Source organism: Tubulanus polymorphus, chromosome 7 (genome assembly GCF_964204645.1).
Source record: "Tubulanus polymorphus chromosome 7, tnTubPoly1.2, whole genome shotgun sequence".
NCBI lineage: Eukaryota > Metazoa > Nemertea > Palaeonemertea > Tubulaniformes > Tubulanidae > Tubulanus > Tubulanus polymorphus.
In genome coordinates, this window is record NC_134031.1 from 17,172,661 (window position 1) to 17,198,732 (window position 26,072).

Genomic DNA, 26,072 nt, shown 5'->3' on the forward strand with positions numbered 1-26,072 from the left:
CAATGCCCAGAATCCACATCCACACACTAGATTTTGAATTAAAGTGTTTGTCGTTGTTTTTACACATTCTAACAGTTAATTTGTCCAGACATGGCGAACAGACCGGGGCCACTACGAACAGAACATTCACGTCATCAAAAATCCTAAAACAGACTGACATGTAAGATATACCATTCCTCAGTTTCATCAGTAGAAAATCGAATTGAGGCCCCAATTCGACTCTACAGAAACTGGTTACATTCTAAACTTGTTTCCCTCCGCTCTAATAACGAGTCCAAAGAGAGAATTCACATCCATTTAACAGGTTGACATTTCCGTTCGCTTTCACGCTCATCTCCGCCGCTCTTTCTGTCGCGCAACTCGACGGCTCAACTCACTCGTAGTCATACTGCACAAAATCATCCAGCAATCATTACAATCCTATTGCTCAACTCACGCAGGCCCTCGTGGGTTTGGAGTCCAGATTTGTAAATCAAGCTGGAAATATCTTTCACCGTTCGCGGTTTACCGTTTACTGTTCGCTGTTCACTTTTCACCGTTCTTCTCGTACGTAATACTAAAAGGTCTCACTATTTCGGCAAATCTCAGGTTGGAGATTCGATTGAATTAAAGTGTAGAATTCTGTAAAGATCTGATTGGACGTTCATTTGATGAGTAGATAATGATTGAATGATGATAAAATGAAGGATTGTGACTTGTTGGTGTGATCGTTGATTGAAAATAGAATGGGAAATTTTGATTAGTTTTGCGCTTAATCTATTTTCTAAGATCTAACAAGTCTCGAAACTTACATAGCGATTTAGGTGACTCCGCGCTTGGCCTTCGATTTCTTGCGGCGGCCATTCTTCTTTTCCTTTTCCTTCTTCGCTTTTTCTTTCATAGCCTCGGTGTAGCTCTTATCGAAGATCAGCGGAATCAAAGCGGCAGGTTTAGCGACTGGTTTTGGTGGAGTGATTGGTCGCGCAATTATTTCGTCGTCGTCATAAATTGGTGAGACGTTCACACGAGATTTTCTACCCCAGATCAAGTCATTGTCCGATTGCTTTTTCTTCATTCGTGCATCAATTTGCGGCAGTCTAATGTCTCCAGTGCAATCTGTAATATTAATATGTCATACAGTCGTTGCGTCATCTATTTCACGTGAGCTGATATTGTCTGAAATTTGATACATACCAGTTGGCGAAATAGTCGTGAGGCTTCTGCGCTTGCCGTTACCGATATCTGGGAAAAGTTTTGGCTGCTTCCAGGCGGGATCTTTGAAAATACCGTTTTTGCATCGCATCGCGTAAAGAGATTCATGTTTTAATTTCGAAGCCATTGCGAACGAATTGCAGTCAATATTTTCGTTGCTCCTATTTTTCTCTACAATCAATGAGAAATGATAGAAAAAAATTTATGAAGATCAAACACAGGATGTTTTAAACCCTATATTTCATTAAACCTATACGATCTACGTAATTGATACATTTTATTACTGTTCAAATGATTGACATCATTATTACTTATGATTATTTAGTTATCTATTTTCCTTTTATCAGCATAATCGTGAAGCGTGTTTATTCAATTTTCTATCAATATCACCATTTGTTACTTAAAGATATAAAGCATTGCTCTCTGTGGAGACCCACTTAGATCCGTGTTCAACTATGAATAAGGAATTCGCATTCTGAATCTACGTAAATGCGAAATCCGATTGCATCGCCTAAAAATTAAATCATTTGAAAATAGAAAAAAATGTGATTGTGAAAATCTAGAAATAAAGAGTGAAAAATTTTAAATGATACTTCAAACAAAGAAGTGCATTCTTAGAATGTTCATATGTTCAGAGTAGTGCTGAATATTTTTTTGTAACTTCCACTGGACTAATCACCAACTCAGAATTCCTCGAATCCCTCACACTAATGCATGAAGGCGCTTCGAAAGTTAACAAGGCCCTAAATTTAACCAAATTTTTTTTTGGCGGTGGAGGTGAAACCTCTTATTACTGAGTAAAAACTGGTGAGGATGTATAACATTTTGGCATTGTAGAGATAAATGCGGCAAGCCTCATCATTTCAGAGGGATTTAGAGGTTGATTATGAAAAATCTAGTTGAGACTGACGCCGCCTACGCCGTCGCTGATGATACACTGCCATCAAAATTTATCAGTTACGTTTTAAAACATAATGATAAGTTTTTCATTACGTATTAGAATCATCGTTATCATTGAGTTTTGAGGTCAAAATCTCGGTTCAGAATCATCGCCAATACTCACTCGCAATACTCGGTAGTTGACGACTCGGAGGTCGGTCACCGTTGGGGTTCTGTCCCCAGTTCCAATCCATGATGAATTTATCAAATTATAACGTCAGATTCGATTGCTTCTTCGTCTATTTCGTGGAAATAAATCTGCGAAGTTTGAGACTGAAGACTAGGGTCTTTAGTCGGTGGATGGAAGATGTTGCTAGGACACGTATCTATGGAACTTGCATGTGACGTAGGCAGACGGCGGGACCGCCACGGGTTACCACGAGTCAGCACTCAATCTGAGGACCTTAGCGCTGCTTGCGCGCGATGTTTCCATTGATACCGGCGCATGGTATTCCCAATTTGCCAAGAATATTCATCTTTTGATAGCAAAAATTGTTCTGAAAAGTTTTGTTCACGGTCTATCACATACAATCCATTTCCACAAGTAGAAACAGCTTTGTATCAACCTCTTCTCCCTTACGACTGGTCTTATGGTATCAAGCCTAGAAGCCAATTGCTCGTCGAATTAGGCCTTTTTTGATTACTTGGAGTTCGGATTTTTTCAAGAAAAATGGGAGGGCGAAGGAAAAAACAAAAAGTAAGAAAACAAACCTTTCTATAATAGGCGTTTCAAAATGGAAGGGGACAGGAAAAATTTTTTCACTATTTTCTACATAAATCCTCGAAAAGGACTGTTGAAATAAAAAGGAGCGAAAATTGCGATGCATTTGATTCAAATGACGGGAGAAATGAAAAAAAGAAACTGTCTTGCAAATCATGAGATTAAAAGTTAAGGTGAGCAAAACTTTTGAAAGTTACTAGATTGAAAATCAAGACGGGGTTAACATTTTTGTTTTTGAAAAATTGTGATGAACTAAAAATCCAGACTAAAAAATATCTATTTCTTTAATTTGATGATTTTGCAGAATTCTGGGAGGCGGATCCGTACTCCAAGTAATTTAAAATAGCCTTAAGAGATAGCGATGGTGTCTTTGCCGTGTTGTGGCTCGTTAGTTTGGAGTCTGATCTATGTGGGTACTGGGGCTATGTCCATCGAACTGCTTCAAGCCGATGTTGGGGGTTGACTACACTTGCAGCTGTGTACAGCTTCAAAGCTAGCTTGGTGTCCCATATTGTAAATCAACTATTCAATATATTTTGTTCAATTAGAAAAATGTGGAGAAAATAAATCATGTCATATTATCACAGATGCAGCCAAATCTTTCAGATGAATCAAACAAAATGATGAAACAACACCTTAATCGTTATATATAAGATAATAAATGATTTTATTTGTATCTTTGCACAGATGAGAGACCAGTATGATAAAGAACAAGAAAGCTATTGCATTATTACCCTGGTATGCTCTTACGATGAGATTCGATGATTTTCAACGAAAAAGCACAGCAAATTACAAATAGATTACTCGTAACTTGATAAATTTTGGGAATGGCTTTGATCGAATACAGTGTTGTAGAAGATTTGGAATGCTCAGCATTTTCCTAGAAGAAACATCAATTCTAATTGAGACAATCAGCTCACAATCGACTAGTAATCAGTTATGGAACACAGGTGAATTCTGCGTTGGAAGAAGATTATAGGAATATCGAGATACCGAAATGCAACAGCTAATTCTAAATACAAACAAGTTATTACGCAATAACGTTACACATACTAGGTATAAACTATAGAAAACAACAACATCGATTCACGCACAAAAATAAACAACCGATCACTGGCAGCGCGCGCGCCTAAATCTATAAAATCACACAAACGCATATAATTCTATAAGTCATCATTCATTTATATGGAATGTAAACATTTCCATCTTAAATTTTGGAATTAAAATCATGATCTCTGTACATGATTTCGAATTGTTTTTGTGCATTATATGAATATTGTTTAACTGTACACACGGGCCGCTTTAATACGAACTATCATGTTGTGGTATAAAATGATTGTTTTTCATGGTTAAGCTAAAAAAAAATTGATACCTTTTCCAGGGCTGCCAACCTCTAAAAAGTGCTATCAGTAACAAATTGAATTTTTTTCAGTAATATTTCATTGAGATATGAAAAAAAATGTTCAAATTAATCGGTAATCAAAAGTCTGACCCTCTCAGTAACATCTTTCATATTTCTGTACGCATCAAACAAATCAAATCAGTATTTCTCATTATAAAATAGTAGCAAATACTGAAAATCAGGAAAAGTTGGCAGCTCTGCTTTTCTTGTTTCTGCTGAGCTAAAAAATTGACCTGTCCGGCCGCCTATCTACTCTGTACAATACTCTTTTTTCTAAATCACGATCAAGCTTACCATAACTGACCTGGCAGTTTGAACTGATTACAAATTTTATTGCACTTTACAAAATGACCCGACCAATTACGAGAAATAAGGTATCGTTAGTTTTGTTAGCCTAGTATATTTTAACAAGTATATGATACATGCAATGCCTCGTATAAAATCGTTCGTTGGTCACATTTCATATCTCACTAAGTACCGAAACTTAAACGTTGCGAACACACGTGTAAAATCAAAGTCACGAAACTCAACACGACTACAACGGTGCTCGCGTGCAGCGCGGCGCTTCTTCCGAACGGCGTCGGATCGAAGTTAAAACAACCGTGTTTTCCTTCGACGACGATGAAATCTTGCGCGTCGCAGAATTCTTCGCCGCTCGCGTATATTTTAGCTGAAAGGAGGGAGATAGAACATTGATTAATATAAAACATCGATTAATATAGAACATTGATGATTATAAAACATGGATTTATATTTTATATCTTTTTTTAATCTTTTAGCTGAAAGGAATGATAGAACTTTTACAAATTTTTAGAAATATTGATGATTAATATGTCCGTAATATTTGCCGCTAATGTCAATTTCAATCTATTTCATTGATTTTCCCTACTCGAGGAAGATTACTTGCTATGTACTCAGCCTGCGCAGATCTACTTCTCCTGTTCTGGGGTCAATCGCAGCCACTTTATATCAGGGTAATCCACATCGCGTGGCCTAGCTCAGCAGTAATACATACCTGATGTAGGTCTTAATAGGACCAGAATTCACTGGCAGTTGATCGAAAACATCGATTTTTAATCCATTCAACACAGTATAGAAGGATAACCAAAAACTCCCGGCAAAAACTCCCCTTTAAATGGTGTTGTCTCTGAGAGAAGAGGCACCATTTTCATAAATAAATCAAGTTTAACAATATGTTCTATCCCTACCAACTGAAGATTTTTTCAAATCGTCAAAAATCATGGTAGGTAGGCATGGAAACATATTGTTGAAAATTCAATTCAAATTACGGAGTCACTTTTCTTTATTCAACCCCATTCAATGACAACTTTGTGGTGATTCTTCAATACAGCATAAGATGGATTAAGAATCGTTGTTTCAGACCAACTGCCCACTCATGTTGGTTCTATTAAGACCTATATCAGGCATTTGAAAACTGACTCGAGCTAGGTCAACAGATGTCCTCTCATTTTTTTCAATTTACCTATTTCAATCTTTTTATATTCAGCTCCGCGACAGTCTTCGTATAAAGATCGACAGAATTCGGCACAAACATGAGCTTTTCTAGAAAATTATACAAGGTAGAGAAATATGAAAAATCGAAATGACTTCAAATCTAAAATATAGACCGAATCCTGGACCCACATTTCAGGGTCCAATTTCATAAAAAATTGTTAGTAAAATTTCAACTTTAGTTGTGTGGTTGGCTACTTCATGTCATGTTGTCAGTGAGGATAACAATTCAAAGTTTTAAGCTTTTTTGTGAAACAGGACCCAGTTTCACAGTTGTGAGTTAGAGTTAACTCTGAGTTAAAGTTAGTTCATTTTCAACGAGTTAACTCAGAGTCAAATCTTAACTCGGAACTGTGGAACTGGACCCAGGACCTTGGATTGAATTTGAATCAAAACTCAAATAGTTAACTGTAACTGGAAATCAAGTCCTGGTCATCGATGAATCATTTTAGCATTTAGAGATTGAGAAAATGAAAATGAAGATCTTTAGGAATACCTAGGAAACTTACTTTCTGTACCAGAGATGCTGTTCCGGGCTGCAGAAGTAGCACATCATGTAGTTAAGTTTGTTGGCGCACGATTTCGAAGCTTTGTGCAACGGGTACATTCCGGAAAATACGGACGTCACCTCCGTACGTTTACAGCACGAGTTCGATGCGTACCACGAACAGTTTATCAGACTACTTTCAGGAGAAGAGAAACGACCGGGTCCTGAATTGAAACAATCATTTCGAAAAAAGGGTTCATTGAAGCCTAGTTAGTTACCTAATCGTTGGTGGTAAGCTTTTTATAATCGGATGGGGGTAAGATTCAAGAATAGGGGACTAGTGGTTAGGTTTAGGGTTAGGTTTAGTTCCCTAATCTTCATTAATTACTATATATATTACTATCATTATATGTCATCATTATCAATTACTATTATTATTACTTATTTGATTACTTTCACTCCATATATATTGCTATAGTCCCCTATTCTTGAATCGCACCCGGATGGGCTTACACCAACGTTATGTGGTTTGTGAAAATATTCAATCGTGAAACTAAACCACCAGACAGGGAACTGATTAATTGAAGCCCAGCCCTAAGGGGAAAATTTCCATGCAATATGTCGTGTTGATATTTCAGTATCAATAGTCTGTCCTAAACAATAATTCCTTACATACCGTATACAGAAACCGTATTAATTTAGCAAAGAAATTAAAAATATCTAAACCTCAATGAACATAATTGTCAAATTGAATAATTGGATATTGAATTGATTCGCTCATCCACTCTATATATGGAAGATCTCATTTTAAGTCGGATTTACGCAAAACTAATTTCGATAGGCGGAATATTTTAACGTACCGAAGAAAGTACAACTTTTTTGGGTATTATCAACACCGTTCGTCGATCCCCTGATGTCTGTAAACGATAGAAAAATAAGAAAAATCGCCAAAAATCCGTAACAAGTAAACGAAGCCATATTGGAGCATTAAAGTCAAATTCATGTCGGGCTTTATTTCAAAAGAAATCGAATTTGATTTAGACATTAAATCATATTCAATTTCCAGTGATGATTATCAAAGATAGTCTTTTTTCCTTTTAAATCGCCCGTTTTAGGAACTATGCTCAATCTGGAAAGATCTATGAACCTGTATTCGTCTTGTCCCACCCCAAACGGGCTATGCCGTCTACGATCTAGTTCCAACCATAGATTTATTGGATTACTTCCTGCTTTCTGTCAAAAAAAGAAAATCGAATTCGAACCAGGATCGGGTTTGTGGATAATCTTTGCTAGATTAAGGTGATTAAGTAAAGTAAGTGAAAGTGTCTTAAAATGTAATTTTAATTTCGATTGCGTTTAGAATTTATATATCAGAAAATGTGACTCTCTGCTTCTTCTTCCGCAGTTTCAGGGACAGGGTTGTAGAAAAATGAATCTCTCGTGCGAATTCGACAAAGAGAAGTTATCGAATTCACTCATCGAAGCCGTCATCAGGTTTTGCCACGATAACGTATCGTTCAAAAACTACTTGAAAGTGTCCGGTAAAGTGACGCTCGACATCGACAGCGTCACCTGGTCGACGAATATCAACGAAGTTTTCTCGTCGACCAGCGATACGATTACCTTGCCGGACTTTTCTTTGGACCCGATCGCGTCCGCTAACGTCGATGACGCCGACAAAAGCGATCTGGAGCCGCCCGTTTGCGCGGTGGAGGCGACCGCGAAGTTTCCCGATATCGAGTCGATTCGCAATATGCCCGATTTGTATCCGCGAATCGAACAGATTCACTGCGAAGAGAAAGACAATATGGCCGCCGTCGCGCGGCACCGTCACATGTCCGACGGAATCGCGAATCTCCTGCACAGAAATTCGATATTTCAACCGTTCTCCCAGTTCCACCCGACGACGAGCGAATCTCACCTCGTAAACTACTCGCCGAATAAACGAAAACGTTGGAAAAGCGGTCTTCCCGAATCGGACAACTTCACGCACCACGACTTCGAAGAGAAAGAAAAGTCGGTTTACGAAATTCTCGGACTCGATACATTCTTCGCCAATCAAAACGAACCATCCGGCGACGGCGCGGCGTACTCGGGCGGCGGACGTCATAAAACGATCAGCATGTCTTCGGATAAAATGAGTTTAAGCGACATCAAAGAATTTCTGCTGACGCCGCGACTGGACAAACAGATCGGCGCGAACGAACCGCCGCGCGATAAAGAAGATGACGCAGGCCCGGCCGATGTCGAATCTTTCCTCGTGAAATGCGGCGACGAGAATCGAATGGTCGCGTCCGAAAGCGCCGGGTTGAGCGAAGAGCACTGCTGCGCCGGTATCGACGAAGATTTGACGCAGATGTTGCAGGTTTTGTCGTCGGACGGCGACGAATGTATGGTAGAGCGGCCGAACGGCGAGATTCTGCCGTCGTCGGTAAAAAATGAACTACCGGTAGCTGCTGCTGCTGCTGCGACGAGTGAGGAACTCATCGCTCAGCCGACGTTCATCGCGTGTATGAACGACGGCGAGAACATCGTCACGATACGAGAGTCGGATTGTTGCGGTCTTCAATCGGCGGTCGGCGTCGTCGAAAAATCACCCGATTCCAATTTTCAGAAGCCGTGTTTGAAGAAGAAAAGGAAAGCGCGGAAAAGCAAACCGAAAAAACAGCGGAATTCGAATCCAACCGTCGCTGAAATACTGATGCAAGAAAGTCATGTTAATGTTTTATGGGACGGACCTCATCAGAAGAAGTTATGCAGGTACATCTTTTTAAATCCAAGACTTTTCTCATCTAAATGCTCAATGAATAAGTATCAATAAGTATTCAAGGGAAGACCAAGGGCTCTAGTCCTGCCCTGAATTATTATTATCATCATAATTATTACAAAACATTTTTTGAAATTCATGCCGATTCGGTCTCATGATTCATGATCAAAATCTCCTTTCCAATGCCTAGAAAGGGCCTCAAATTTTCCTAGACCCTCCTTCTTGGCTTTTGGGTGACCCTAATGGCAGGAAAAAGGTGCCATAGAAATGTCGGTCGACCTAAAAATAACCCTAGATTCGCCCATGATTATCATGATTATTATTATTGTTAATAGGTATTGTCTGAAGGAGTACGACGAGAAAGAAGGACTCGAAGAGGAGCGTCAGCAGCCGCATGTCTGCGAGGAGATGATCTGCACGTTCTGCGGGGAACATTTCGCGACGGAAACGGAATACGCGAAACACGTATCGAAAGAACATTTTTCGTGTTATGTTTGCGACGAAATATTCACCGACGAAGTGACGACGATTAATCATAAATATATCGAACATCAACACTTGATTTGTAGGCTTTGCGATCGGTTGTTCAGATCGGAATCGCGTCTGAAAGAGCACGGCAAGACGCATTTAAACACGCAGGGAATTACTGTCAGTAAAATTCAAGATTCGCACGCCGATGCCTTAATACCTGTAAGTATAAACTCTAAAGCTCATTCCTCGTCCTTCTCATACGAGTAGAGAACGTTGCGCTTTCAAATAAGATATTGCTGATAATTTTGGGCATTCACATCCTTCAATTTATGTTGTGCCAAGGTTATTTTCGATTGACATCTATCGATTTCGACCACGGAATACGCTTTTTACCCTATTCCAGAATACTCTGTAAACCTGTTATTAGAGAATGACCTGTTAAAGAGTTGGTAATCTGGAATTGGTATGCCTAAATCGGAATACTACCCAAGTTTGCTAAATAGATACCGGGATTAAAGCTCGGCAAAAACACTGGCTGACGATTTCTGTCAAATGATAATTGCTTTACCAAATTTGATCATTTCCTAGTATCAAATCAGTCAATAATGAGAATTTGTAGTCGTTTAGTGAAAATGATGATTTAATTTTGTAGACAACAAGCTCCATCAGTAAATGTAACTATTGTGAAATATGCAGTAAAGTGTTTCTAAATGATACAAAGTACCAGCAACATATGGAGCAACATTCAGGTAATATTGATAGTTGTCAGTCGTCTGATTTGAGTCTTGAGTAAAAATCTGCTTATTTCTCGAAAATCTTCTAGATTCAAATTTTTTGGATTACATAGGTTGCTATTCATTACTTTATGTTTTCAATTGTCAGCTTGGCTCTGGAGTACATTAACATACCGATTCATATATCTGTTTTCTTTGTTGCAGTTACGAAACCGTTTCAATGTGAAATCTGCGGTAAATCGTTCCGACTGAAAAGACTTCTTCGTCAGCACATATTGACGCATAACAAAGAGAAAGAGTGGATCTGCCAGATTTGTAACAAGGGTTTTAAAGTAAGATGGGAGATATTTCATTATCTAAAAACTGGAAACTCCTTGTAAGCGCCAATTGTAAATATAGAATTCCACACTCTTAAAGAAAAAACTCTTGGTTTCCTTTAGTTAATGGTATAATGGTTTATTGTCAATGTTTTGACGGCCATATATCTCGATGATCGTATTCGGGAATACTTAATAAATTATATTTTACAATATGTAACAATACGGGGTTCATCAATATTAATCCGTCTGTTGTTCACGTGTTTCAGACTCGTACGAATATGAACAATCACATGAGAATACACAACATAGATAAACCGCACGTGTGCCTCGAGTGTAAAAAAGGATTCCGTCAAGTTGAAACTCTTATCAGTCACAGAAAACGTCATAACAACGGAAAGAAGTTCGTTTGTGAGGTTTGTATGTTTAACAGGGTTTAGTAGCAGTTGCCCTACCCCCCAGTATTTTTGGAAAAATTCCCTTTCGTTACTTTTTGGGTGACAGTGACCCCCCTCTTAAGTCAAATGCTAGGTACAGCCCTGTTTAGTCACGTTACTGATCAGTTGTGAAGTACTGTCTCCCTCTGATAAGTTGCTACATCACTTCTCTTCTCTATTTTTTAAGTCCTGATTTGTATTTCTAATTCAGTTAACTAAGATTATACCATCATGACATTTGTATCAGCTATGGCAACTTCGACTAGTATTTCGAATGTCAATTCTGCAATTATTTTGTAAACAAGAAAATTGAAAATTGCTCTCATTCATCGACGCGTTTTCAATCTATAAGATTCTTGCGCAGTTGAAAATTTGATTCGTCTAATCCTGTCTGAATTATAGATTTGTTTGAAAGTCTTGTCGAATGAGGTGACGTTACGCGAGCATCTCTGCATGACTCACTCCGATATCGAGTACAAGTGTCCGAAATGCGATCTTTACTTCAAACAAAAGTACGTTTTTAAATCATTTTTACGGTTGTCATTTTAATGATTTCGGCATAATTTTCGGAGATCTTATTTTTCGTTTTATTCTGCCAGACGCGCTATTCGTCGGCACTTACAGGTGAAACACAACGAGGGAGATAAGAAATGGGCTTGTTATCTGTGTCAGCAGAAGTTCCCGGCTAAAGATTATCTCAGTGTAAGCAATTTTGGTTCTCGGGCTTCCACGAGACCCTTATTCTCATACTGTCTGTCTATCTGGGTCTGTGTGTCTGTCATCCAGCTACTTAGCTTCGTTAATAGCGGGCCGATCCTGGTGAAACTGTTTCACAGTGACATGACCTTTAAGACATGACATCATAATCGGGGAACAGGGCTGAAATTCAAAAAGTTATCCTGACAAAATTTAGCTCTTGGCTCTAGATGCAATATATCCGAAACGCAATGGGAACTAATGCATGGGAATTTCTGAGTTCGAGTCTGAGCCCAAGAACCATTGTCGCCTATGGCTTGTTGATGATTTTACAATCTTCGCTGGGCTCAAATTCGGATGAGGCGTTTCGCGAAAATCTCAGTTTTGTTATTTTTACGTATATTTCAGTATCACATGAAGACAAAACATACAAATGAAAGTAACAGTTTACAGTTGTTATCGGTAGCGGCGGAAATGGTGATCAATTCGAAACCGGAAACTAATTAGATGCAGTTATCGGTGTTAATCCTCGTAAAGATTCGTTTATCGAAAAGTTATTTTCGACAAAATTTGGTAAACTATAATGTCCTTAGTTTAATAATAGCGCACCTTAATCCTCTTGAATCAATGATTTGATCTTTTCTTACTTTCAGATGGTCGTAAAGTGAGTCGATATTCGTCTCTGTCAAACAATGTATCTCATCTAGTCATAAGTCGGAGTACTATTGAACTTTATTTTTATAATATTTTACTAAATATACCATAAATAGATAATGGTCTTTTTTCCTGGTTGAAATATACATGTTTATATTAATATAACCAATAAGCAGTGTCAATTTTGATGTTTTGTGGGATGTCTTCCAAGGGTTTATGGTAAGGATATCTGCAACTGAAGTGAGAGGACAACTGCTAGTGACTCGAAAGAGAAATTAACCTCATTGTACCATCAAGTTCAGTAAAGTCATCATGTGATAAGTCATTTCATACACTGAAATTGTCTATTTTTGAGACCGACTTTCTACAGTGGAACCTAGTTTTAACGACCTCGGATATAACAATTTATATAGAATTTCGTCCCAAATACGACGATATCTTTTAATTACTTTCATACTGGATATATTAAACTATCGGTTATAACGAACAGATTTTCTGATTTGCGGCCGAAGTTCGTTGCAATGAGGTTCCACTGTATTTCTGTTTGAATTTATGGTACTAAGTGTACGTCGCCAACATTATGATAGACCCAATTATGAGGAGTTTCACAGTATGTCTGTATGACCTAGAGAACAACGAACAATCAATTGAGACCTACAAAACCGTTTTTAATAGAAATTAAATATTTCATCAGCACAGAAATACAAGAACTAGTGAATGGGTGCAATGCACAAAAGTTTTACTCCGTTAAACTGAGCAGTTTTCAGTGTATTCAACCATCACTGTCTCAGACTAGCACCTCGGTTTTACTGTTTGTACGAAACTAACAATGTTATTAAGCTTAAGCAGAACGTTTAATCGAAATAAACCTCTATAACAATCGCGCACTACATCCGTGTGTCATCGACAACATATTTCATCTCTTAACGAAATATTTGAGGTCATTCGTCTGAAAAAGTTCATCGCAGCAGCTTCGGTGTTTATCGCTAACTACGGTATAAGTGATCTACAGTAGACTACCCCCCCCCCCCCAGTCAGATCTGTTCAACTCGGATTTTCTTTTAATTATTTCTTGTGACACTATATATGAAATACATAACATCTGACAGGGTATCACTCTCAAATCGGACTTGCATAGAAGTCGGAAGTATTTTAAGGGTCCCAAATGATCCGATTTGAGCGAAGTCTACTGTCGTTTCAGATATCACTAGCTAAAGTGTAAATGCACATTTACGAACACTACAGCGACACTGATCAAAAAGTTGGCACGGTGGTTTCATATATTGCTGTACTGTATTAATCACTCGGCAGGTTGTATATCACCTATGAGTCAATAATAAGGTTAAACCTTAGAGTTAAGAGTCGATACTATTCAATAAAACTGGACCATTTTGATTACTGACTGATTTATCATTCATTTATTTAATCGTCTGCCAATAAAGCGAACGGGTTGCTCGTCGTAGCCGTATTGTTTTCGTCCGACGCCGACGATTCGCTGCTCGCGTTGTCCGCTTCTTCGCCGAAATCAGAACCTTCCGTCGTTGAACCTTCCGAGATGATGTCGTCCGATTTATTACCGATGATCGCTCGCTGCCATTCGAGGACTTGCGCCGCTTCGGGATGTTCGTGCCATTCATCTGGAATAAGTCGAAATTGTGATTTTAGGCACACCAGATAAAAAATCTTAACGGGGTCCCTACAGATCAATCATTCCTGGATGTAATCTCAGAATGATGTCATCAATATCGACGCGCAACCGCGAGTGTCCTGTTGCTAGGGGCGTTGCTACGGGCTTTTCTCGGGATTGGATAATGATATTTAATTTTTTTTCCACAAAACTACTATAGACGCATATGGTAATCATTTTATACAAAAAAAATTAGATTCAAAATTTTTTCCTAAACCTCTTCATGACTCCTTTAAGGAGGAAATCTCATGGAATCGTTTGCATAATTTCATATCCCAATCACTGAAGACTTCTCGGTGAACCGTTAATTCAGTGGTTTTAATGAACATGTAGTAATATATCGATTAACAACTTTTGACTGTCCAAACAAACTGGCACATAGGCACGGGTCAAATGTTCGGTACCAGAAGAAATGTCTTCATTGAAGAGAGATTCTCTTACTTGAAAATGACTATCTTATTTGGGTCCCAAGTAAAACGCATTAGTAAAGGGAGGTTTTAATTGTGTAGAGGCGTTCACTGTGGGATGTTGTACTATACTAAAAATATAGAAATTACCTATTTTTTCCGAGTATCCCGGAGGACGCATACACAAACATAGTCGACCATCTAACGCCATACGTAGAATATTATTAGCAGCTCGATATGTATCGTTTCTTGCAGCCTTCGCCGTGAGGAAGCCCCGCTTTTCCGCCCAAGCTAGAAAATAATGAAAAACACCTCATAGAACTGATAGAGAAATTCATATTTTATGTCATACAGAAATTATTTCATCCCTCAAACAACCTGCTGAGTGCTTATCATCTTAGCAGGCTTAAAGTTCTATTTTTCTAGTGTAAAAAATATCGATCAAGGGACCACTGCAACGATTTGAAAGCGCGTAACACCTAGCTTAAAGCACTTGAACACTGCCTGCTCTAAACCAGAAGAATCCTACGTATGAATAACATAAGGCTTATGCCTGGATTTGAAAATGTCTTAATTTGACACACTTACCATCGCAAATATCAAACGAAGACCACTGAATATTTGCTCCTTTCTGTTCTGAAGCTTCGGGATGCGTGAGTTGTAACAGTTTGATGACAGGTATTCGCTCCGCTAAAAACTGTACGGCCGAATATGGCTCGCGAACTTGCGCTACGGGATAAATTCCAGCCAATATCTGAAATATGGCAAAATCACTATTGAAACAAATGAAAGATGCTGCCGAATGCCTATAAAATACTTCACCAAGTAAACTTTGCCCAAGTCAGATAAAATAAGTGCTATCCTAGTTATATGTACATCTACAATACAGGTTCAGAAGTATCCTAACTTGAACAGTTATCCAAGTTGGTCAGATCGGACTTAAGGTCTAGAGTTATGTTTTTGTATACTTCAGTTAATCCAATTTTAAAACTACTCAATTTAGCTACTCTTTTAACGGCAAATAACTCTGATATTTTTAGGAAAACTACCGAAGCAAAATATCGACAGAAATATGGAGCCATAGCTGTACCTGAAGTGGTTTTGCTACGAGTGATGGGAAGACTAGACCAGGACAATCGCACATTTTCACTTTCGGCGTGAGGAAAATCGTTTGAAAATGCTTCGTATGACCCGGCGTTCGCGATACGCTGACAACCTGAAATAACGATCAGAAAATACATTTTAAACTCGACGACAAGTAAAAACAACGCAACAATCCGAGTAGCTTGAATTTACCTTTTTACCGACCAATCCATTTATTAACGTTGACTTGCCTACATTTGGATAACCTGAAGAGATGTATGAAATTAGAAACGATTCGAGTAGATTTGTAAAAAGTTGAGTCTATTTCCAGTCTTGATGAATATCATTAAGAGAAACCCACGATATCGATGTAAATGACTGTTATTGATTATTTCTTTGAAAATTTCAAATAAACTCTGAATATGGGTGGAAGGATTCAAAAAACAATAACAGTTGTTTAAATTGATATTGTGGGATTCTTCTCTCAATGAGATTCAGTAGAAATTTGAAATGAAATGAACGCGAGGTGATTTGTTATCGGATAAAATTCCTTACCTACACAACCGATCGTTAGTATTCCGTCTTTATAGCGTTCTTTCTGTAAATAATCGCCGTCGTCTTCTTCTTGAACGACCTCCGACTCGGCGACGTTTTCGCCGGCGATTTCCAGTTCGATTTTATCCTGCCAAGAGCTGAGGTCCACTGCGAAATCGGCGAGAAAATTGTCGAGTTAACATCAACGAATTCCCAGTGGAAAATAGTAGAATAAACGGGGCGGGTTTCGATCGGACGTATTGAACGCGATTCCAGAATATGGTTGATTGAAATTTGGACAACAAAATCTCAAACGGCTTTGTATCAGGTCTATGATATTTTGGAATAAGTATTGTATTCTGGTTGAAACAAACGCGCCGATAAAGTAGCCGAGAATCGAATGAAAACCTGTTTTAGTAAAGCCTACTTAATCCTGATCAAGTTTGTAAATTATCTAAGCCTGCTTAATCTGCTACTGAAAATATAGCTGCTTCGAATGTCTTTCGAGGGCGCTTTGGACAGATATTCTGGACAGACTTAGTTAACCGTAAATGATTAATTAATAGATCAAAATCAAAAGGAAGCCGGTTAGCCTGTATTATTTTACCTTGGTCCTTTACAATGTTATCACAGGCTTGCCACAGTTGTCGAGGTCCTATCGCTACGTAATGGCCCCGCCTTCGTTTTTTGTGTAATACTGCAACCAAATCCAAAAAAAAAAAATGAAATATTGAAAATGTTGGGAAGGAATAACCACCGATTGAGGTGAATCCATGTAAAGCGATATCCGCACGTCAGTAGAATAACTGTAAACATGATGATTAAATGATAGCAAATATTATAACTGACCTTTGCCGGGGTCTTTTTCTTCTTTTTCGGAATTCTTGAAATCTTGCGGATACGACGTGAAACAGATGATGTGTATTTCGGGATAGCACTTTCGGAAATAATGTTTCCACGCGATGACGAGTCCGGGTGGAGCCAGATCTATTTTATTCAATACGAGCACGATGTGTTTACCAAGGTCTCTCGTCACGTGGTTGTAAAGAGCGGGCGAAAAATGTAGAGCCTAAAACAACAGAAAATTCTAGATTGAGGTCGATGCCACTAATCTAGTCACCCAGAGGACCAGATCCACTGTTGTCTGTCCAAAAAAATCCTGGTTCTAACTGAATTGATTTAAGCATAGTTTACAATACAACTACAAATATTTCTTATTGCATATTTCTAAAAATTGTTTGGAGTTTTGGGCATTTTGCTCAAATTAAAAGGCTGCAAAGCTTCAAGTGCCTTCAAAGGCTTTTAAAAGCATTTTCTGTTTAGAAGCAATTTTTATCCAAGGAATCAAGAATTGTAGGGACCCTGTATAACCATTACTGAAAAACAATGTTCGTGTTGTAAAGATAATTCTATTTACCGGATGTCTGATATCCGTGATCAGCAGTACTATATCGGACATTTCCAGGACTCTCCATAATTGTCGCCAAGTTTCCAAATTCACTTCGAAATAACTGAGTTCTTCTGGACTATGCTTGTCGAAAATTCCATCTAGATATTCCTTTAAAAAAAAATACAAGACAATTTCCATGTGTACAGGGTATTTTACCAATTTTTTCAATACAATCTAGTAATGGAATATATCTATGAAATATTAGCTCGATTTCGCGAAAAAGATTTCCATACCTTGAAATATTTTTCTTCCCTGTCATCCAATTTTTCTTTCGATAAATTGAAATTCCACGTGGGACGTTTAGGCATATCTAGAACAGTTCCGGGTTGGTATATTGTATCGACGTCTAACTCTAAAGCTGTCTGAAAATAGGAAGTTTATGAAGATGTTTTTGATGTTTTTGATCCGTTATGCCTGACGATGGCTAATAGCCTTTAGCCGAAATGTTGCTCAAATATATAGGCCTGAACCTTTTATGCAAGAACTTTAAACCTAGGGCTGAATTATTATCGTGGGGTTTCACTCGTAGATTCTTTTCTGAATAGTGGGTTTAGTTTTTTCGATCTAATATTCATTCGAGTCTTACGTCTGATAGAACGGAGAACGGTTCATACGCTCGTCGTTTTCGTTTTTCCAATTCTTCTTTCGTTTCGTGTAGAAAATGTAATCGATATCTGAAATTGTCAAAAACGCGAAGATAATGAAAACTGTTTACATAAATGCACATTTTACACATCATGTTCCAACAAGGGAACTTCCTTTGAGTCACGTTACCACGCGTCTAGTCAAACCTGTCACCCAAAGGTCATTTGGCAGTAGAGCTTTTTAAGTCCACTGCCCCAGCTTTACTATCTTTTTTACTAGCTTTACTATGTTTTACTATCTAGTATTCGGGAATCCCATCTGTCAACGCTTTTAAACGAAACCTCAAGACTTATCTTTTTAGGAAGGCTTTTATCATCATATGATGTCTCTTACAACTTGTTATCATATTCTTGTATTCCAATAGTGTTTTAATTATTTTATGGTTTCCTATATTATTATTCATTGTAAAGCGCTAAATTATTATAATCATTACTATCATGAATTTTAGCCTGACGGATAATGATTCAAACATTAGTCTGGCATTTTCAAAAAAAGAAAAAACAGAACGCGCAATGATCATTATGATACCAGTTCACCGAGAACCTCAATGTCAGAGGGTGGGTGGTTCATGGGAGTTCTTAGTACACGCAGTATATATGGAGCGCCACAAACCAGCCGCTCTCAGGACTGGGTGAAAATACCAGGATGATCATCAGACAGGATGAAATAGCGATATCGGTACCTGTTTGGGTCGTATCTTTTGTCCGATTTCGTTTGCGGTTGAAGGTTGACTTTCTTCACATCGATAGAATTATCGGAATCGTTATCTTCGGAATCGGTAAGCCCGCGGTACATATGCTTTTTTATCGGTCCTTTGTGCCCTTTACGTTAAAAATGGAATAAAACCCGACTATATTTTAACTATTGTGAAGCAGTTAAAAAAAAAAAATCTGCGATTTAATCAATACCGTCATCTCTCTTGCTAGCTCGCTTCTCCTTTAGCTGTTTCTTCTTAAGCTTCGAACTGAAGGGTTTTTTACGATGTGGTGGCATAGTCACTAAGTCAGTCAGTTATTCTTTGATTAACAAATTAACTATGGCCAGCTCTGTACAGCCAATAGTCGAATCAACAAGAAGTTTGCGACGATGAATATAAAATAGAATTCCCCTTATCGTTATTATACCACCTAGAAAATATCAGAAGAAAAGGTAATTATACATTTATGACAGATCGAAATAAAGTACATTGAGTTGAATTGATTTGAAATGAACCAGTGTTTAAACGTATGTCGCCGACGCAAAAAGACGTTGTCAATTAATATTCTCTATTATGGAATCTAATATGGCAATACCTGAATATCTATCTTTATCTCAACACTCGTAATTTGGTCACATTTCTAAGAAATGCATCATTTCCATCACTTTAGCTTTAAGCGAATTTTTATTTCCGGATTAGTGTTCGCCGTAAGTACGTGGCGGCAGCACCTCCATTGAGTAAAATGATAGTTTTTGTAGATTGGCCGCTTGAAATAGATTTAAAGAATAGCAATTAAAATCACGTTCAACATTAACACAAATATATCTCCCTTTTTAAAGCATTCGGAGATGAGAAATAAGTTTAGGATATCTCTCCGGTGCCGGAAAGTGCTGCGACCTGGTGGCGGAGTACGACACCAACCCGGAAATAAAAATTTGACAGCCCAAAAACAAAACTACCGATGAAAATAGCAACAGCATGAGTTCGAGGAATTTTAGACTGTGCGACTCTTGATGTTTGCACCGTGGTGTTAATTTGGCTTAAGTTGACAGTGAATCTACGACCGCCATCATTAGAAAAGATCTGTAATTTTTGGCCTTTTTGCTCCTTATCGATTCGAATCGAAGCAAGTTGAGTTTTGGACTTGGAGGAGAGAGAATATCGATATTTACTTTTGGAAAAGAAAGATCTGAATACTCAAGCCCAAAATGGAATTTGCGTTTGATGTGAACTGCTTGTTCGAAGGCGATGTGTGTATTCTTGACAATCGATTGCTTCCCGTTAAAAATGATACGATTAACAGTACCATCAAAATGACGTCTAGGTAAGAACAATTCTAATTCATTGGCCTGTGCTACAGTACGGCACAACAAGGGCAGGTCACATATAGCTAGTGAAGTATCTATCACTAAAGAGATGAGAGTTTGTACCGTGAGCCCTATGAGAGGAACCAATGCTAGGCACCAAATTTTCCACACCAAATTTCCAAAAAGAGTGGGATGTTTTCATACATGTGCCTGTAGGGTTCATCCAGCCCTGTTAATGCGATAGTGTGTTCGTCATTTCGTAGAATTTCGTAGGCCTACTGTATTCGGTCCAATTTGTAATTTCAGGTCACAAACGCACAAGGCACAGTTTATGGAAATCCTAGATAAAATGGGAGAAGCATCTGCTAAGGTATGATATCATCGAGCTACTCGGTACTGGTTTAATCTGCAAACATTCCGGGATGACCAATCCTTTGTTGGTTCACTACCTGGTGCCGCAGTTTCATAAATTTGTACGGTACATCTTGGTGTTCAGTCGATCCAGCTTTAAAAGGATAAAAGCAGAGGAGTGTTCATTGTTCCTTTTCAGAAATTGTCTCAAGTGATTAATCTCTACTACAAGAGAAATCGGGATGTAAAGTACACCTGGTGATGGCTAATTTAAATAGTGTTTAGTCGAAACGTTGTTCAATTATATATAAACACTTCTATTCAAGAACTTTACATTTTGGCTGAATCTAATGTGGGTTTCTCTTGTATATTCATGGATACTGTATATCTCGTCGGCTTATCTCTATGACGGTTTATTCATCTATTTAGGCTCAAAATCTGCACGGTCCGATAACAAGTGGTAGAAAATTAGAAATATCCGATCATAAACTCTACCTGATAAAAGATCCTAATGCTAAGTAAGTACCGGTACATTTTTGATGCTATAATGAGTGCACCGAACCTCCCTTGTTTTCAGGGTACGTAGCTAGTTCGAAAAAATCTGAAAAATGCTTATATTTAGGAAAAATTTAGGCTTGGCCCTGATGATTGCTTAATCTTGACCGTGCTAAGAAGTACTTACTTATGGACTCGATCTCATCACAGGACAAATCGAAATTGCAACATGCGACTGAACAGCTGAATTTTATGATGCAATCAGTTTAGGACCTGTTTTGGGTATATAAGAGGGATGACCTGTCTCTGGTATTTGGGAATTAATGTTCAACGATTTATTTGCAGCGCGATCGTCGGAATTCTGAAGGTCGGTCGTAAGCGACTGTTCGTTTACGACCACGAGGGCAAACAACACGAAGTGAAACCGCTGTGCGTTTTAGATTTCTACGTGCACGAATCACGGCAAAGGACCGGCTGCGGAAAACAACTGTTCGAATTTATGTTGAGGGTAAAATTTGTGTTTCTTGTCATTCACTGTTTTTCAGCTTATCAGCTCATTTTCTAAACTGCAATATATATGTAATCAGTTCATTTTCGATTACCTTCACCATGATTTTTAGAAAAAGTTATGTACAGGGTAGATAGGCAGCTGGCCGGGTCAACTTTTAATCCAAGCAGAAATGAGAAACAAGGTATAAATTTTTTAACCCAATAGCCAAATTCTGCCGTTTTCAAATTTGCAGAGCGAAGGTGTCAAGGTTGCGCATTTAGCGATCGATCGTCCATCGCACATGTTCTCGTCGTTCTTGAAGAAACATTATAACCTGAAAGCGACCATCAATCAAGTGAATAATTTCGTCATATTTCAAGGATTCTTCAGAGATAGACCGTCAGGTAGGACACTAACTCTGACTCTACCGGTGGCTTTTCTAGTTATCCGGTATAAATGTTCTGCTCCCTTCGGTACATATTGTTAGAAAATTCATCAACCTTCGCTGGGAATCGGAATTGATGGTATCTATCACCAATCGCCGATGTACCGCTCCCTGATAAAGCACCACCCATGCCTAACATTAGGTTTTTTTTTAAACGAAATGTCACTATTTTTTCTGGGAACTAGTCAAACTTGCATCGTACTCTCTGGATCGCCAAAGTTCTATATCACTGATGTCGGCGGCGGTATATCCATTGTTGATTACCCGGGTAGTATGAACCCCTGCCATAGTATACTGGGTGCAGCTATTGCGAATATTCTGCTCTAAAGTGTTGAACCGTGAGGAGATGAATCACTGTAGGTTAATCAATATGCTTGGTTAATGATGATATCATAATTTGCTATGCGAATATCTGTGCACCTGGATTACTGTGGTAGGGATTCATTGGAGGGTCATCAGGTTTGAATCGGTATTCGGTTCATTTGTACATATTATCGATAATACTTAACTTCGGTTTAAGTTACAACATTTCTTTGTTTATGCGGGGACTTGACATTTATCGTTATCATGTTTCACTATTCATCAATGTGACAGATGTTCTAGTTTAGTGTTACATACGTTTAGAAATAAATGTGTATTTCATCTTTTACGTCAAACTCTGTATTCTATTTCCTCTGTGGCCGGTTCCATAGGTGAGACTTAAGTCCTTAAGTCATCTTAGATCTTAGTACTGGTCTTAACCTGTTAGATGAGGTTAAGAACTAAGATGGTGTTAGACTGGTCTTGAGTCTATGACTATGGAACTGACTATGACTATGGAACTCCCCTCAGAATCCTATGCGTATTATTATCGGCTGTCTTCTTTATCTAGATTATGTTCTGTTATGCTTGTCTCTCAAGTCTTTATATTCGTTTCTATTTGTTGTTTTCGCATGTGTTCCGTAGAATCAAGGCGATCCAAACCTCCCCTACACCCTTATAGAAAACGAGGTGAGTGAACGATCGGGTTCTTGAGTCGTATTACGGTATTTTTTTTTTTTGTCGCCAGTTCCACTATGCTGGGTATAGATTTATTCTCTGTAGTCTGTCAAGATGAACATCTAGAAATCGATGTTACATTAACTCTCAGATCAGATTGATGTGAAAAATCATGAGAATGGGTTGAATTTTGATCCCATTATTATGCCATATACCTTGGCAAATTCATTTTCAAATATTCTAGACTTACTAGAATCAAGTATACCTGTATGAATTAACCCATAACTGTGGAACTGGAAACTGTTTTTCAAGGCTCTTACTCCTCTGTGGTTCTAGGAAATTAAAAAGATTGAACCTCTAATTAAATGTTTCTGAATGATTTATCTTTTTACATTTTAGCTGAATGTGTGGGTAGCCGGTTGTCACTGAGATCTCAACAAAAACAACAACAAAATCAAATCCAAGAGGTACATTCATTAGAACTTTAGAAAACTACTACCGGTAAACACTGTGTAAAATACACGGTATAGAGCTTTTGAATTGTGATGAATTTTATCATTTATTCCATTTCAGAAAGAAGCTTTACAGGAAATACCCGCGCGACCAGTGTCTTGTCATGAGCTCAATCCGACTAGAAGCGATTCTCGATCTTCGAACCCGGATATTGCGTAAGTTCTTTCATGATTCCAGGTGAAAATTACGCAGACATATTTGCCTAGCGGTATTAATATAAGATTTTTCGTTTAAGAAATCAACTCGGTGGACTGACGTTGACGAATCAACGCGATTACGGAGGTGCTAAATCGAGAAACTACAGTCGACACGATATCTCCTCGCCAGTGCCGTCTTTACCTAGCGTGGAAAACAACACTTCTACCTCGGCTCCTAGTAAAAAATTACAGTCTGCTAAACAAGGTTCGTAAAATGCTGAAAATCTTGATGAAAACACTCTGTCCATGCTGTTATGATAATATACAATCCCGCAATAACAAAGCAAAAATATTTCCGTGCCCTTAAGTTTCGACTTTATCCTAATAGCTATCTTCAGCAGGGGTGGTCTCCAGGATACGCACCCCTGCCTTCTGATAAAGTTACAGAAGTTGCATGTATTCGGATGTATTTCTTCATAAATATCTTACACTGAGGTCGGGTCTCGCTGGATGTGCTATATAATATGGGGAAAGTCTTTTCCTTTCTTCTGGACCCTTGCCTCCCAATTTTCCGAAGGAAGATTTTTGCTTAAGGAATACTACAAAAAAACTGCGTTATCTCATAATTTTGTTGTAACTTACGAAAGTATTCCTGAGGATAATATCGTAAATGCCATGCCAGTACTTACAGTACATGAAATTAGGAGGTCGGGATTGAATTGTTGTCTATTCGTTGTATTTTCCAGTTATCGTCGACCCACCGTTATTACAAAGAGATGGACCACCGAAAGAGTACAAAATACTCACGAATACACCAGAACCGAGGCTAATTCAACCCTCAGGTCATACGACTTTACTATACGAAAAACCAAGTAGTGTAAATGATAGGAAAATAATGCCGAGGTTTGTATTATTTCTTGATACTATGGTAAAATAAGTGAAATCTGCTGCCATAGTTCAGTCTTTGATTCTCCATTCCTTTCCCATGGAACGAAAATATCCAAATTTTCATAGCTACTCAATTAGGAAAAGCACAAACCCTGCAGCTATGGTACAGATCAATTGAGTGCATTGTATACCTCTTTTGCTAAAAGGTTTTTGGTAACAATTTGATTCATAAACTGCATGATTTGTCCTGAATGATTTGCAAATTTCATGTATTTTTATCGAATTTTAGTTGAATATGAATGTTATATCTCTTTTCTTTTTCATATAGTATCAATAATAAACCATCCAGTGCGACATACGGAATGATCCCCGATGGAATTACGAGAGACTTTTACACGGCGCATAGCGCAAAACCGCAAAATATCGAAACGTCGTGGACTGTGTTCGGCGTGCCTCCGAACTATCGCGGACGGACCTGGCACCATACGAAACTATGGTGAAATTATCGTATGCGAAATACGCGCTTTACCTTCGTACTTAAATTACGGCAGCAGTATTCGAATCGCAGAGGAATCGGCGGACTTCTGGAATCGGTGGTCTAAATGAATCAACAGAGGAATCATTGGTCTTTGTGAATCGCAGAAGTTTATAATGCTGATATTTCATACAGACGTGTTCTTTCTATCATATAACACCCCTGTCTCGCAGATACTTGTAAAAACTTATAGGATAATAAAACTAGGGTATTGGTGTATGTATAAACTGAATCGGTGAGTCTAGGTAATTAAGAGGTAGAACATTTTGTTTTCGATAAACTTGGTAGTGGTAGTGTTTAGAAGTCTAGGGCGTAAAGCTTTGAAGTCAAATTTGAAATTATATCTGTGAAACTTATATCTGAAGATTTGTTAAAATATATCATATATTACTGTTACATTCGTTATAAGGAGCAAATCCTGTATGCATTCATGAATCCTACAAAACTCGTAGTCATATCACATTTGATACTTTTTCTTGTTATCTATTATTGGCCATGGGTAAACTATACTATATGTACTAATGTTATGATTCTCCTGGTGTGATTAAAGGGGTTTTACTGTTAGGTTTTAAGGAAGAGATGTATTTGTAGCGTATTCGAATGCTACGTACTGTTAATCGTGTCTTATATAGATATTTATAACGTCTTTTCATTCATAGAGAGACTTTCTTCTTGTTGATGTTTTTATTTTTGAGTCTATAATAAAAATCGAAGAAGCAATAAAATACTGTCGGCAATAACCTGGTTTTCAGATTTATTGAATCATCGAATCAAGTGAAGATTTTTTGTTTGAATGTCTTGAAGGGTGACAAGTTTTGTAGACTGGTTCAGACTCTCTAGATGTCTTACTGGATATTCTTGGATATTACCACAATGAAGCAGCATTTCTGCGAGGAATTGGATTGATATGTGATTCATAAAATAACTGAGAAATTGAGGAATTTTTCATGAAATGGTTAGACTTTATTTAACATTTACACATGCTAATCTTCGTATGATCTGTCTTATTATTGAGCGCTAACATATTATCACATCTACCAGTAAACATCAAATATAGTTCGAAAATATTGACTGATTTTACGTCCTACTACGGTACTGTTAT

The 26,072-nt window shown here is 38.1% G+C and overlaps 4 protein-coding genes across 4 annotated transcripts; 2 read left to right on the forward strand and 2 right to left on the reverse strand.

Annotated features, from left to right (window-relative positions):
• Window positions 1-3,538: 3,538 nt before the first annotated feature.
• Window positions 3,539-7,230, reverse strand: LOC141909219 (uncharacterized). The gene is made up of 4 exons (XM_074799605.1): window positions 7,113-7,230; window positions 6,275-6,476; window positions 5,737-5,816; window positions 3,539-4,923 (listed from the first exon to the last, which is right to left on the reverse strand). The coding sequence occupies exons 1-4, from the start codon at window positions 7,228-7,230 to the stop codon at window positions 4,724-4,726; spliced, it is 600 nt and encodes a 199-aa protein (XP_074655706.1). The 3' UTR covers window positions 3,539-4,723.
• A 257-nt stretch (window positions 7,231-7,487) lies between these two features.
• On the forward strand, window positions 7,488-12,465 carry LOC141908787 (uncharacterized). Its single transcript, XM_074798992.1, has 10 exons — window positions 7,488-7,564; window positions 7,658-9,012; window positions 9,355-9,709; window positions 10,143-10,239; window positions 10,429-10,556; window positions 10,811-10,957; window positions 11,381-11,490; window positions 11,578-11,680; window positions 12,083-12,247; window positions 12,328-12,465. The coding sequence occupies exons 2-9, from the start codon at window positions 7,682-7,684 to the stop codon at window positions 12,179-12,181; spliced, it is 2,370 nt and encodes a 789-aa protein (XP_074655093.1). The 5' UTR covers window positions 7,488-7,564; window positions 7,658-7,681; the 3' UTR covers window positions 12,182-12,247; window positions 12,328-12,465.
• A 520-nt stretch (window positions 12,466-12,985) lies between these two features.
• Window positions 12,986-19,537, reverse strand: LOC141908034 (guanine nucleotide-binding protein-like 1). The gene is made up of 14 exons (XM_074797814.1): window positions 19,427-19,537; window positions 19,043-19,261; window positions 18,817-18,955; window positions 18,076-18,163; window positions 17,723-17,851; window positions 17,457-17,597; window positions 16,889-17,108; window positions 16,647-16,736; window positions 16,061-16,207; window positions 15,719-15,771; window positions 15,513-15,638; window positions 15,011-15,176; window positions 14,573-14,713; window positions 12,986-13,965 (listed from the first exon to the last, which is right to left on the reverse strand). The coding sequence occupies exons 2-14, from the start codon at window positions 19,125-19,127 to the stop codon at window positions 13,751-13,753; spliced, it is 1,740 nt and encodes a 579-aa protein (XP_074653915.1). The 5' UTR covers window positions 19,128-19,261; window positions 19,427-19,537; the 3' UTR covers window positions 12,986-13,750.
• Window positions 19,538-19,760: 223 nt separating this feature from the next.
• LOC141908612 (uncharacterized) lies at window positions 19,761-25,699 on the forward strand. Its single transcript, XM_074798715.1, has 11 exons — window positions 19,761-20,155; window positions 20,445-20,508; window positions 20,919-21,007; window positions 21,330-21,492; window positions 21,728-21,878; window positions 22,865-22,909; window positions 23,297-23,364; window positions 23,471-23,565; window positions 23,646-23,812; window positions 24,294-24,450; window positions 24,764-25,699. The coding sequence occupies exons 1-11, from the start codon at window positions 20,040-20,042 to the stop codon at window positions 24,933-24,935; spliced, it is 1,287 nt and encodes a 428-aa protein (XP_074654816.1). The 5' UTR covers window positions 19,761-20,039; the 3' UTR covers window positions 24,936-25,699.
• Window positions 25,700-26,072: the final 373 nt, after the last annotated feature.